The 14,915-nt window shown below is 33.4% G+C and overlaps 1 protein-coding gene across 1 annotated transcript; it reads left to right on the top strand.

Moving 5' to 3' along the window:
* The first annotated feature begins 11,316 nt into the window (after positions 1–11,316).
* Positions 11,317–14,024, top strand: LOC125051784 (cuticle protein 63-like). The gene is made up of 4 exons (XM_047652342.1): positions 11,317–11,440; positions 12,416–12,529; positions 13,124–13,270; positions 13,762–14,024. The coding sequence occupies exons 1-4, from the start codon at positions 11,429–11,431 to the stop codon at positions 13,939–13,941; spliced, it is 453 nt and encodes a 150-aa protein (XP_047508298.1). The 5' UTR covers positions 11,317–11,428; the 3' UTR covers positions 13,942–14,024.
* The last annotated feature ends 891 nt before the right edge of the window (positions 14,025–14,915 follow it).

Here is a 14,915-nt window from a genome sequence, read left to right as displayed (position 1 = left end):
AGCTTCCGTCTTACCCTTCAGGCGATTTACTACCCTTCGTCGGGCCAAACCGAGCTCCGAGTCTCGCAGGAGACGCCCTTGGGCTAGTCGCTGGAGAAAGCCCATTCCGGCCGAGCTATGCCCGCCAAAACAGCCCGAGCTGAGCTCTCAAGGCCCTTAATGCCGCAAACAGCTTGAATCCATTCGAAAAAAAAAACAAACCTCGATATATCCTCGAACTTACTACCGAAAATGGCTAAAATTGTCAGTAGGATACGGAAAGAAAAATTACAGAAACAATGAGAAAGGTGAGGCTCATAATAAATGCTATTGATAACAAAAACTTAAATTACAATCATAAATAGTGTAAATAGTGAAAATCGAATATGTCGGCCGTGACAAAAAATATGATCAAGCAAATTGTATAAATTAAAAATATTAATTACGAACATATTTTACAAAGTAAATATATAATTCTATAAAACGAAACGAATCAGTATCGCAATACAGCGAAGAAATGCTGCCAGCATTAAAGGTTCACTGCCACAGGGGCCAAACCTTTTAAAATTTTAGTTTTTTATTTATCCATTTACATATAATAATGATTACTATGTATGTTAAGAATATTAGTAAAGTTCAATTTAATAAAATATGTTGTCACTGCTAGTTTATTTAAATATATAGTAATAAGTATCGACCTAATACAATTATTTAAAAAAGTATTACTGTGTAGTAATATTTAAAGATTTATAAAAGCGCCATCTTGTATCGCTACCGTAAACACAAAACTAGTCGGTTGAAAGCGTTTAACCAACTTTTCATTTTATATCTTTGTAGTTGGACAAGTTAAACATAGATGGCGGTTGTTACATTCGAAGTCTTACTTCTACGGCGTAGCATTGGCGTAGAAAGAACTACGTCATACTAGACATTTTTTTTAAATTCAAATTGAAATTACAATTGATAAGGTACTAATTACAAAAATGGTCAGTTTTAAACTTTACCGTATTTGAAGTCCGAGAACCTCTCAATGTAAGAAACAGGTTCTGCGTCTGTTTCAAGATCCTTTACCAATTAAGTGTGTCTTAAATTAGTCGTAAAGTAGTAACTTAGTCGTAAATTATATACAAATTATTGTAATACAAAGCCAAAGCCATAAGAATAAAAAAGTACCGCTTATTAAATACTTTTGGAGTAGATTAAATCTGTTTGATTTAAAATAATTTATAATGCTTGAAGCTATGAAGTAATAATAATGTTTTGGATGAGACTAATGACGTAGGTAGATAATTTGCCCCTTGATCTATATGTTGCATGAGCCTACCAACACGAAAATGGTATTGTAACGTTTGTAGCAAGAAAATTTCAATGGTCCTCAGTTATAAACACAGATCTATCCCATTGAGACACATAAGTGGTGCACACCGAGGTCCATTGAAAGTTGTCATGGAATAGCATTAATATTGCAATAGCATTTTATATTTTGGACTCCTCGGCATTTCAACTCAAGACCTTACAAATGGTGACTTTCACCAGTACTCGAAACAGAACTAATTTGAGTGTACGACCAACGAGAAGATAAACATCCTTACCTATATGGAAATTGTATTCGCTTTTACAACAAAATCCCAAGCGAAATTAGAGAATTATGACTATTTAGTCATTTTATTTATTCATCAATTTATTTAAATTCAAAGTTCTCGTTAAACGTAAATTAATCAATAAAGCTTTTTATTTAGTGACGATTATTTAAATGATCCTAATCATTGGGATTGATTTGCTCCAGTTCAAACTATTTGTAAGACTCAAAACTTAGCGATTAAAAAGAGTGGCGAAAAGTTTCTTGCCAGTTGTTCTTGCCCGCTCTACTCCCTTGACTTGCGAACTGGTAGTAAATTTAGAATTATATAACTTCTTTTCTGACGTTCATACTGTTTACCTATATGAATATTTATATATTGTTATTTTTAGTTTGAGTTTGTAGTCTAACCAGTAAACCTAATCTTGTTTGCCTCAATTTATAGAACAGAGGGCAAAGGGGCAGGAGGTTCACCTGATTTTAAGTGCCCATGGACACTCAAAGAGAGCCAGAAGGCTAGCGAGTGCATTCCGTTTAATTGTGTTTTTAATGTTCCTAATGATTAAAGTATAGTGCAAAACCTTGTTAAAAAATATATATTTACTAAAATATCTCGTGTCACCGTACCATTTCTAGACAAATTGCAGGCGGCGGCTTCGTTTATCATACGATCTAGGCTATTTGCTGTCGGGTAATGACCAACCATGATAACTGGTACCAAGAGTTGCTTATAACTTGCATAGCACGATTGGTGATTTAATATTTAATGTCCATTTGGAAAGATAACATAATTTATATGATTATCAGACTTGGCTTTGTTCCTCAATGTGACATGAAAAAAACCGTTTAATTTTCAAGGATGAAAAAATAGATCCTGCCAAAATTATTTCTTCCCTTTCTTGTAACAAAACTTGTGATACCGCATAGTATTATATAAACAAATGGAGTGCATTTTAGTTTATTCCATTCTTTAAAAAATAATTACGTCAGTTAATTTGCTTTAGTTGAAATGTTCTATGTTCCCTTGGCCCTTGCGAAGAGATGTGGGGTCATCAATTCTTAAAAGGCCGGTAACGCACTCGCCAGCCCTCTGGCATTGAGTGTGTCTATGGGCGGCGGTATCACTTTACACTAGATGAGCCTCCTGCCCTTTTGCACCCTATTCAATCATCAAATTTATCTTTATATATATAATTCTTCTGTGAGTGTGTATGTCACTGAACTTCTCTCAAACGACTGGACCGATTTTGATGAAATTTTTTGTGTGTGTTCAAGGGGATCTGGGAGTGGTTTAGATTCACAAATCAGCCCGCCAGATGGCGCTGCAGTTGGTACCTTCATACTTTGCTTTACTAATCGCTTGAAATATCATGCAAGACGACGTCTGTCTGGTCCACTAGTATTCCTATATAGATCAAATATTTTCGCTCCTATATACACGTGTATTTAACCATTTTGCTATCCATTTTCTACTCTATCATAATAAAAAATATTTATAACCAAAAGGCATCAAGCTCTTCAACTAATGTCCGATAACCATGCATTATTAATAGACATCGATCCGACGACCCATAAACAAAACTAGACTTCAACTCATACAAATATAATAACTCCATGAACTAGATTTTTACTATTTACTTTCATCGATCATAATAAATTATTAATTCGTTCTAGCAACTTGCTTACATTGTGTTAAATTGAACTAACCTTAACAAACCTTTTTGGGATATCCGAGGAATAGATACTGCGCATTCCTCTTCTCTCAAGTAGAGCTTGGAGGAGATCTGTGCCCATAACAACCACAATAACTGTTTCGTATGTCAAATCTTTGGCGTAAAATGTATTCTAAGAGACTTGACTTTGTTTAAAGTAATAACAATGGGGGCCCCATAGCCTAGCGGTCTTATTAAGTGGCAGCTAGGTGAGGGGTACCGGGTTCGATTCCCGGTTCGAGGGCAAGTTTTAATTTAATTTAAATTTGTTCTCGGCCTTTGGGAGGGTTGTGCGGTACCGGGCGAGTGCCTAAACCATACATGGAGGACATGGTCGAATTTCTAAGGCAAAAAGCTCGAATTATAAAAATCTTATACTTGACGCTGGCTAATGCACAAACCGTGCCAGAGCCATAAAAAAAAGTAATAACAATATCTTATTCTTTAAAATATTAAGTTGTAGTTTGTTAAATGTTTAATTTCAGTTCTCTATTTTTTATCAATTAACGTACTTAATTGACTTATGTTTTGGCGTTGTATATTGTCTAAATATTACACATTTTATGACTTCTAATTATAATATTTCTGAGACTTTCTATTAAAACGTAATTATTACATGAGAGTTGATAAAAATATACAGGATTCTAAAATATAAGCCATCTACAAAGCTGGAAAAATATTTAGTAATAAAGTCTGTGTGTATTAGGTTAAAAGATCCTTGACGACCATCGCCCAATTCATAAAATGCAACAAGCTCAAGTGGTTGGGACATATGCACAGAATCGCGGACGTCAGAACCCCAAGGACCGAAAACCCGGTCTGCGTTGGTGGGATGGATTTGTCAATGACCTCGAAACTATTGGGGTTCGAAGTTGGACGCGGGAAGCACTGGATAGATTGCTATTGCGAAGTGTACCACACAAGGGGCTATATAACCATTTATGATGATTAGGTAAAATATATTAATACATAAACAGTTTGCTGTTAATCCAAATAAGCATTTACTATATTTGTTAACTAGGCCACATATTTTTTCTGCACTTCCTTTATTACCATTTAACATTGACAAGAAATGTTGAATAAAAAATACGAACCAATCATGGAATAAATTAAAGTCCAACACAGACTTTCTGTTTTACTAGACATTTTGTGATATTAACATTTCCTTATCGTGACGTGTGTTATTTTTATTAAAACTTAGGAATACAAATTTCATTCTGACAACACATAAGTAACGTACTAATCAATACAAAGAAAGTATTATTCTATAACTATAAATTGAAATATTTTATAACAATCATTAATGAGATCCTTAAGTTATAATATAATATTGGAACCAATCCTCAAAAAATATATTTTAACAATTTTAAATGTCCGCAATGTCACAGAGGACGCTCGCGCTTCCGAACTATAGCGCCGTGTAACTTAAAAAAAAGGAAAAGAACAATTAATGTTCCAATATCATAAGTACGAATAAGAGATACAGAGTAAAACTATTAGTAAAGTTAAAGCAAAGACAATAAAAGTAAATTACTTTGTCTTTGGATAAAGAAAAATATACGGGTCCTGTTGAATATCAAAAACAACTGCAAAATACAAAACTACAAAGACGGAAAATACACTTATATAGTGCCAAAATGTCGTAATTGTTCAACGTTGACTACAAATAATATTTGTTTAAAATAACCATGATAACAAACGCAATTCTTCCTATTTTCTTCCACGTTTTACAAAATACCCGATAGAGACAGGGACAGGGAAAAGAGACAGGGAGAGCGACTCCCTGTCTCTTTCACTCACTCTATTTCTTTTTAATTTTTTTTAGGATGCTGCCAGTGTTTATTTTCATAGACCTTGATACATATTTATATCCTGTATTTCGTGTTTTATTTTGTTCTAGGGATGTGATCTTTACTATATATTACATATCACTACCCATTTAAAGGAATACCTTGCGTAAAACGAAATTATAATTGCATCCATAGCTATATTTATACGAATTCGAACAAAAAGTAGTCCAGTTGAAAGTGGAGCATATTTTTGCGTAATTCAAAGCCTCAACGGAGCCTAGATCTTAATCTAAATTCTACCAAACCAATTCGAGATTTAAGTGAAAAATTTCCACACAGCAATTAAGATGTACTTAAAACTGAACTAAATCTAAGAACTAACCAATATATTTTGTATACAAAGAACTTCTTGTAGGATAAATATGTTTTTATATATTTTTATTATTCATATATACAAGGGAAAATGCTTATCTCATAAATTTACTAATGCATAGGTATTGTATCTCTGGAAACGTGTAAATATAAAACATGTTATTATAAAAAAAAACGTTATAACTTTTTATTTCTTTCTTTTGAAACTGTCATCCAATTTAATAAGGTGCCTCAAGATAATAGAAAACACATTTCGAAAACAAAATAATAGGTACTGTAGACATTAACATAGACTTGATAAGTTTTTCGAATTTGGATTAAAACGGGCTCGCAAATCTTTTAACCATACTTCTGATTTCACACAAATCAAGGTCCATAATCAAGAATTCTTTATACAAATTATTCACAGATTATGTCATTATCTCGCAGAAATTCATATTAATAAGCAATTACTACACGTCGTTAAAATACTACATCATTGCGAAGTTTTTTAAACTTACCATAAATGTACATATTCATAACGGTCGCATTCATTAGCTTAATGACGCATGAATGAAGTGATAGTATTGAGATTGGCTATATTTAGAATTCTAGTTTATATCTTAGTGCAAACGAGATATACAAATTATCAAATGACTAAAAAAATATATTCTCATGACAACGAAACATTTCTCTAAAAGTCTAAATCAGTTTTAACTATTAACTATTCGTATGAATCTGTCAGATTAATTTAACGTAGTTAAGAAAAAAGTCCAAACAAATAAATGAATAAAGATGACAGTTTACAACCAGGAACAACTAAACTACACAACATAATTTAAAAAAATGCTGGCTGAAAATAAAATTTTTCCATTAAAACGATACAGTTTAATAAAGACTAAAATGCCATAATGTCTAACGAAATCGTTTAGAAAAAACATAAATACCAACTTAACCGCTAATAGCAAATAATCTATGGAATTTTGCAATAAAATTATAGTTTGACATAGAATTTTATTGCGTATGTTATGCGAAAATTATCCAACAAAAAAATACGTAATTCACCATCGTATTTTACGTATTCATTTGTAGGTGTTATAATTATAAAATTGTCATGTTTTTATAATTCGTATTTAAAATTATTGACATTGTTCAGTGCGTTATGAAGTTTCACGTTTATAGAATTATTGCGCCGGAAATCCAATTTAGTTCAAAGTTAAGCAAATGTGGTCCCGGAAGTCTCTCCAGGATGTTTTCGAGCCCTTTGTGGAGTCTCTGAGTAGAAGAGAAGTCTGAGATAAACACAATATACCATCGCAGCTTTAGAATTGGAAAACATGCGGACATAGCATTTCCTGTGGTGATATAAAAAAGGATTAAACGATGATAAATCGGATGCCCGTCCATTTAATAAAACCATTTAATCCGGTGATAATGTATCTAGTACTCTTGTTTATAAAGCTCAAGTATATAGAGAAATACAAAAAGCTGTAAGATTTCCTAAGATCGCTTAAAGATTCACATATCTTCTTCACACGAAATTAACACATCCAGGATATTGAAACCATTAGTAGCAATTACGACTCGTAATATCGTTTCGACCGATATAGAAACTCAACTTATTATTATGACATTATGTTAAAGTTCATATTACATGACATTATGAAAATTCATATGACATTCACATGCATATTTTTATTTGGCTGATTGTGCGGATTTTTACAATTAATCGATCTATATGTACCATTTTCTTTGAAAATAAACTATTTATTTATTATTTAGACAGAAAAGACGACGTGAGCCATGCACCTAAATGGGCCACACTTAGCCAGCATCATAGGCCTACATCTCAACAGTAAATCATCATAAATACTAATGCAGGTCCTAATCGGTCAACTAACATGTACGTGCCATGTATACAGATGAAAATACTAGCTAAAACATTTCGAAATCTAGAAACAGCTTGTCTGACTTATATGAAAGTGCTCAAGGATCAAAACTATTTCACTGTATACTTTATATATATTATATATCTATTTATAACTTGTTGTACTAACAGTTTTGACATACGGTATGATACTATAATTTGTTTACTTTGGTGACATTAAATCCACGACAATTGTACGAGCAAGGCTGTACAACTAAATTACAGGTTTTTTTTTTACCTTTATGGGCCGTAGACTAGTTTGCCCCCCTATGCTATAAAAAATAATCTTTAACATATACAAACATAAAATTCTAATAAAATCGTAACTCACATATTTACTCATACTATCCATCGTCTTTAAAACAAATAAACGACCATGTTTTAAACATTGTATTCAAACAGAAACCTGTGATTGTACGGGATAGTTACAAATAGAATCCCGTTACTATTTAACATATAGCGGTAGTGTGAACAGGATACCTGAGAAGTACAGATACGAATTAGATAAACGCTATTCTTGAATGTAAGTAAGCATAAGAGGCTCGTAGGACTCCGTCTGTTACCTTAGGTCTCCTAGTGCAGACATCCAGTACTTATTTAAAGTATAACTGTAGGGTTAAGAATTCCGTATGGTTGTTAGGTTTTTACATTCTCACCCTCACATATACTTAGTTATCTAGTGCAGCTTGCTTAAACGTAAAATAAACAAAGCTTTTTATAAATTTGACGATTATGTAAATGATCCTAATCCTTGGGATTTTTCCAGTTCAAACAATTTGTATGACTCAAAACTTGGCGATTAAAGAGGTCGTAGAGTGCGAAGAGGTTCTTGCCAGTTCTTCTTGCCCGCTCTATGCCCTTGACTTGCGAAATATATGTCTAATCCAAAACGTTTTTACATATAGGAGGCATACATAACGCTAAGTAGTGCTTTACTCAAAGCACTGGTGAACGCTTTCCTACTAAATTGAAGCAATCCCGGCTCTCAATAAAAAAACAATTGAAAGTTACCACCGAAAACCCAACCTAAAACAATATAAAATCAATAAATCACACAAAAGCTCCTAATTTTATTTGAATCTGAGAGCTCAAATATTAATTAATATTTATATTATCACAATCTCTCTTGGTTTCAATATATTGTTCATATAATTATTGCATCATAAATTCACACGAGCAACAAAAAAGCTTAGCTATTTGCAATCAAAATAAATAAAACATTCTTTCCAGTCTGGTAGTAAACACGACGTCAATTTTCATTCATAACATTACGTAAGTTCTTGCAAAATGAGCTTTACGAAAGCATTTATGGATTATGAAAACCATTTCAAACTTTTCGTTTTAAACGTGATTATAAATGACTCCGTACTAAATAATAAATTATTATAAAATACTTTTATTGGTATAAAGAGATGAGAATAATGTTTAGTTTGATATACGCCATAAACACATTTGGCAAACGGAGATCTGAGGTTCAATTCCCGGAAAAGTAATAATAACGAGTGGCTATTATCAAATCATAGATATCAAATAACATACGCAGAAAATTCGCTTGCTTTGAGGATCAAAGTCGTGAAAGCAAAAAATAAAAGGTTATGCTATTATTACTAAGATACTTAGTACATTACAGTGATGTATATCAAATGAAAGCTATTTTTTCCTATTTGACGATTTAAACATTGTTGTTATGTATTTAGTGTAAATTGTTAATAAATAACTAAACGGTAGTTCAATTAATTAGACTGAAAAGCAAAAGTTTAAACATAATAACGGACGACAATATTTAGAAGGTAATAATCTATTTTCACTCTTTTCACGGAAATATTATGACCTTGATGAAACAGGGATCTATTTTTCTTTATTTATTTTTCGGTCACATTAACTTTTATGATTATTTAGTAGAATTACATTCTACACTAACACTATCTTTATGGTTGTCGCGATCTATTTCAGGGGAGGTAAAATTAGGTTTTAAAATTAAGTTATAATTTCCGTAAACTACAATGAATTTTCATCACTGGTCAGTTCTTAAGTAGTTACTTGTGACAAATGTTTTAACTAATAAATTCACTTTATAAAAGAAATAAGTGAGGTAATGAAGCATCATTACGTAAAAAGTATGTTTTTTGCTTATTCCCTCCACTTGTGATTGATTAATTTCGCAATTTGAGCTACTAGTCTCATCGACTGGTCTTCTTTTAAATAGTCTAGCTTTAGCATATCAAGGGAAAACTTTTAAACCTATTGGTATTATATTTTTCCAATTCGTTTTGTTTTGATTTTTACTAGCATCAGTCTTTTTGTATCAACGTCAACAAAATTTCAATACGTAATTCTAATCTACTTTTCAAAGTTTAAACTATAACATTATTTTTAGTTTTTTCATTTGCCAACTACAATTTTTATGCAAAGAATAATTTATTATTAGATTTGGTTCGTGATTTGATTGCTGAGCAGTGTTGACCTAGTAGCTTCAGCGTGCGACTCTCATCCCTGAGGTCGTAGGTTCGATCCCCGGCTGTGCACCAATGGGTTTTCTTTCTATGTGCGGATTACACATTTGCTCGAACGGTGAAGGAAAACATCATGAGGAAACCGACATGTCTTAGACCCAAAAAGTCGACGGTGTGTGTCAGGCACTGGGGGCTGTTCACCTACTTGCCTATTAGATTTAAAAATGAACAGATTCAGAAATCTGGGGCCAAGACTTTTTTTTTGTGATTCGATCGTGCTAAATCATTTGAAATGTTGAAAAATGTCGCTGACCTAATAATATTAGAAAACTTCTCACAAAATAAGCTGTATTAGCTAGCGTTTAAATAAAAAATCATTAAATCCTCAACAGCTGTAATTAATACTATAAGAAAATTACTACTAAATTGTTAGTAATGTACAAGGATAAATTTCATTTTCAAATAGAGGTCATGGCTCAATACTAAATAGGAATGTTGATGAACAACTTTCCTGGAAAGGCTGTTATTAGATGACAAATATCTCTTTAATAACTTTTTACCATTACCTTAATTGCTCAAATAATCTATTTATCAGAAATTACAGAACTTTCAGTTAACAGCAGTATTCTTTTTGGTGATACTTATTTAATGGATTTGCAGTGCTGGCCTAGTGAATTAAGCGTGCGACTGTCAACCTGTAAATCCTGCGTTCGAATCACGACTGTACAATATTTTTTTCTATGTGCGCAATTTTTACTTGCTATATATGTTAACGTAAAATTGTAAACACCGTTAGATTGTAATCTATCTCGCGAGATTAAAAACTGTCGAAAGATTGTGAACCTCAGCTTACTGCTTACAATTTAACGTATTATTATTCGGTAGATTGTACTACACTAACTTAGTTATCATTCAAACTTCTTTGGTCAATTACAGATTAATTTTACTTTCCAACAATTTCATATAACTACCGAATAATAATACGTTAAATTGTAAGCAGTTCGTTGAGGTTCACAATCTTTCGACAGTTTATAATCTCGCGAGATAGATTACAATCTAACGGTGTTTACAATTTTACGGTGACATATATATTACAACTGTTAAAAAAACAGTGGCATCATGATCATTTTTCAAGCTAATAGGCAAGAAGTGATCAGCCTCCTGTGCCTGACACACACCGTCGACTTTTTGGGTCTAAGGCAAGCCTTCCTCACGATGTTTTCCTTCACCGTTCGAACGAATGTTAAATGCGCACATAGAAAGAAAGTCCATTGGTGCACAGCCGGGGTTCGAACCTACGACCTCGGGATGAGAGTCGCACGCTGAAGCCACTAGGTCAACACTGTTCATATTACCAGTGTATTCAGAATTCTCGAGACAATCAGAATCTTTATTCAAAACATTTGAAATAAACAATTTCTATCAATTCTTAAACTAGGCCAACGTGAATATATCCTTAATTTTACCGTATAAAATATTGATACATTTAAATCACAGTTGCTCGTATATGGAGTGGCCAACGCCCTTGCGGACATAGCTCATATGCTTTATCTAATACCTACATACGAAATAGTTAAACGTATAAAAGGTGCGTTGGTTCAATATTGAGCATACAGCATTCTTACGCCGATTCAACCATGCGTGCCTTCGTAAGTCATTTTATATATATAAATCATAGCAATTATATGTTATAGAGAATTGTATTAGATAAGTGAGCGTTCGTAGTAGGGGTTATTCGGACTCCTAAATAGTTCCTGTCTTAGACCCAAAATTGAGAGTAAGGCACAGAAGATCAACTTCTATGGAATACGAGTCAAACGACTAGGAGAGTCATTTAGAAGGCTTACCGCGTTTCATGGAAACCTACAATGTCTAGTGGGTAACGGATGTGTTGCCGGCCTTTAAAAGAATGACATAATGAAAGAGACGTACAGAAAATGGAATATGATGACGTTGCAATAGGGGTAGATTGCACCTATTGTATTGTTCGTTTTCCCTAGAAAAGATCCTTTGGGAGGCTCCAACCAATATCACTGGAAATAAAAATCTCTGCTTAATAGCATTGAATTAACCCAATAGTTTTAAGCTTAATAGCTTTTTCGTCAATTTTAAACAATTTTTCAGGAGTTATACCGTCAATTTTTCCATTAAGGATAATTTCGCGCATAAAATAAATAGGTATTAAGAATCTTTACATTCAATAAAACGAATGTTATTTTAAATGCAATATAAAAGCATTAGCAATACATTCAGATAAAATTGCGTGCACACTGTGATAATATGTACATTGGTCCTTAACATGCACTGATGTGTAAAAGATACGAGAACGAAAAATCGAACTTTTTTTCATTCTAGCCTGAAAATTCCGATCTTGAATATAGATTTATATATTTGGAATAACGTACATATATCAAGGAACCAGAGTACATATATTTTCGTATATGTAAGTGTACTGTAAAATATATATTTCGGAATGCTTAGTAATTGTTTAATGCTGGGTGATGACTCCCGTATTTCAAAAATTAATACGATTTTGACATAGACGTTTTGACGTTCATTTGAGTCTCGACTGTTTGTCTTGTTTGCCATCGTTTTAGTTATATATGTATATATATTTTTTGTAGATTTTCTTTGCCCTCGTCGCGGTGGCTGTGGCCAAACCAACTCCAGGTTTCCTCTCAGGATATGGAGGATATGAAGGATTGGGCGGATATGGTGGATATGGCGGATATGGAGGTGTAAGTATATTTAAAAAAAAGGGTGCGTGTACTTACGTACGCGCGTAAGAAGTTATACTTCCTTGGCATTATTAAAAATAGTTTTTGATTGCATGCAAATAATTTATTACAATTAAATAATCAAAGACTGGAAAAGGAGTCATTATAGTCAATAAAGTTCAGTTTACATTTGAAAAATTAAATAAATAAATATTTATATTTATTATTATTTTCTAATATTAATTAAAACGCATAGAAACTCAAAGCATGTGGATAAATATTATAAATATAAATACACAGTGAACAGAGGCGGCGTGCGTGCCAACATGCGCCACTAACTTCATTCTGTTAATTTTGTGTCACGGTGCGCGCGCATCGTAAAATTTCACTCTCATCAATTTTTCATAACGCGCCTAAATAAGTATAACTTCAAAAATCTTTTGACAAATAATAAATATTGCCCCATAGAATGAACTCAACTTTAAATCCTATCCATATGGAAGTTTTATGACCGAGAAGGGTTTGATAAAGTCTGGCAGATATTGGTCATAATCTCGAAAATTTCTATTTAAGTATAAGTTCTATATTATAAATTAAGTTTTATAAAATTCACAGCTGAGCCTCGGTCACGAGTCAGCCATCACAATTGCCCAACCAGCAATCTCGGTTGCGCACGCGCCCGTCATCCAGGCCGCACCCATCGTCCACGCTCCCGTAGCTGTCGCCCATGCACCAGCCACTAGCTACTCCTCCTTCCAGAGGGTAAGTCTAACAGCCAGTTGACCTGACATAACACTTCTGTTTTATGAGCAAGTAGTGAGTTTTTCCTTCTTAACCAAACGCATGAGGATCTCAATGTTATCCTCAATCTAAAGCTGTAAAATGGTTCAACTCTTTCGGCATTTAAAATACACTTTTCATATTATTTTTAAAAATCTTGATTATTCGGATACTGAGGCACATAATGGGTATTAAATACCCAATAATTTTTAAATCTTTTATTAAAACAGTTCCTCCTGGTAATAATAGAAGGTTTACATTTCAAACGTTTAGGTATGTTCAAACATAGCTCCGATCGTAATTAGGTGTCAAATGATTCGCATCTTCAGCGCTTTGGAGGGTACTTGGAGAACCCTCCAAGAGAACGAAGAATTACCCTCAGTAAAATTTGTTGCTTTAGAAGATCCTATGATGATCATAGACTATTCTATTGATCTAGTTCTCCTACTGATTCTAGTTTACTTTTCCTTCAGGTGATCCACCCATCAACTCACGCCGTTGTCCAGGCTGCTCCCGTTGTTCACGCTGCGCCAGTCGCTGTTGCCCAGCCTGTGATCCACGCCGCCCCAGCTTTGGCCCCAGCGGTCATTTCCCATGCCCCATTGGCCACCTACGCGTCGTCCTACGGCCATGGTTGGGGTCATGGTTGGTGAAGGGTTAGAAGTAATTATAAATAATTATAAATGCGTTGAGATCATGCCCGTTCGGCGGGTGAATAAATATTTATATTCAATTATTTATGAGTTTTATTTGTCTTACTCTTTAATAGCTCGGTGACTTTTTTTTTAGGGTTTCATGAAGAACTCCTACGCACATGTTGTCGTGGAGGTTTTGATTAACCTTTTTGATTTTTATAATAATATATTCATAAAAACTTTAAAAAATACTTTAGTATAAGTGAACTAAAGCACTCTTTCATCTTTCGTACTGTAAGGTTAGTTTACCCTTACATTGCAACATATATGTCATTCTCCTGTCGTAGAACAAATATATGAAAGATTCCACGCACCGATCTCCTAATAGAAGAAAATGGATTTTAACTGCTTTTTTTTAAATCAACTTAAAGACAACCGCGCCGGGGCAACTTTTAACTGTGCTACGGGGAGAGTGGGATTCGGTCTGTGAGGTACCGAGAGTTTTTTACGCCGGCTTTTTCTCTCGGCCTACACCCTCTGTCTTCTTTGCCGATGAGTAGGGATGCCTTCAAATTTAATGACGTGGAATAAGTGATACATGTATCTTATGTTCCATAATAAACATATTTTATTTATTTTATTTTTAGGTGCAATGGACCCCCACCCACTAACACCCCATCAGCTATGGACGGGAAACTCCTCCTAACCTAACCTAACTTAACATTGTTAGGCTTGAAAAAAAAAATGCACAACGAAAAACTAAATATTTTTTGCGTTTATTAAACTAAATATTTGCCAAATCGATGAACTATAAAAAAACTCGTCGCATTGATAAATTTTATTATAAACCGGTTATCAAAAGACCTAGTAGAATAAAGAAAAAACAAATATAGAAATATCTCAGTACATTATCAATCCCATTCCCTTAATAAAAAAGGTTTTACAACATAAACTTCATAATAATTATACAATTTCAGATCAATCATTAAAAA

This window comes from Pieris napi, chromosome 8 (genome assembly GCF_905475465.1).
Source record: "Pieris napi chromosome 8, ilPieNapi1.2, whole genome shotgun sequence".
Lineage (NCBI taxonomy): Eukaryota > Metazoa > Arthropoda > Insecta > Lepidoptera > Pieridae > Pieris > Pieris napi.
This window is presented reverse-complemented; position numbering and strand designations above follow the sequence as displayed.

Excerpts from the sequence above, each read along its gene's own strand:
- LOC125051784 (XM_047652342.1), top strand. Across the intron at positions 12,530-13,123 it reads GATATGGCGGATATGGAGGT|CTGAGCCTCGGTCACGAGTC; the intron begins GTAAGTATATTT and ends TAAAATTCACAG. Across the intron at positions 13,271-13,761 it reads GCTACTCCTCCTTCCAGAGG|GTGATCCACCCATCAACTCA; the intron begins GTAAGTCTAACA and ends CTTTTCCTTCAG.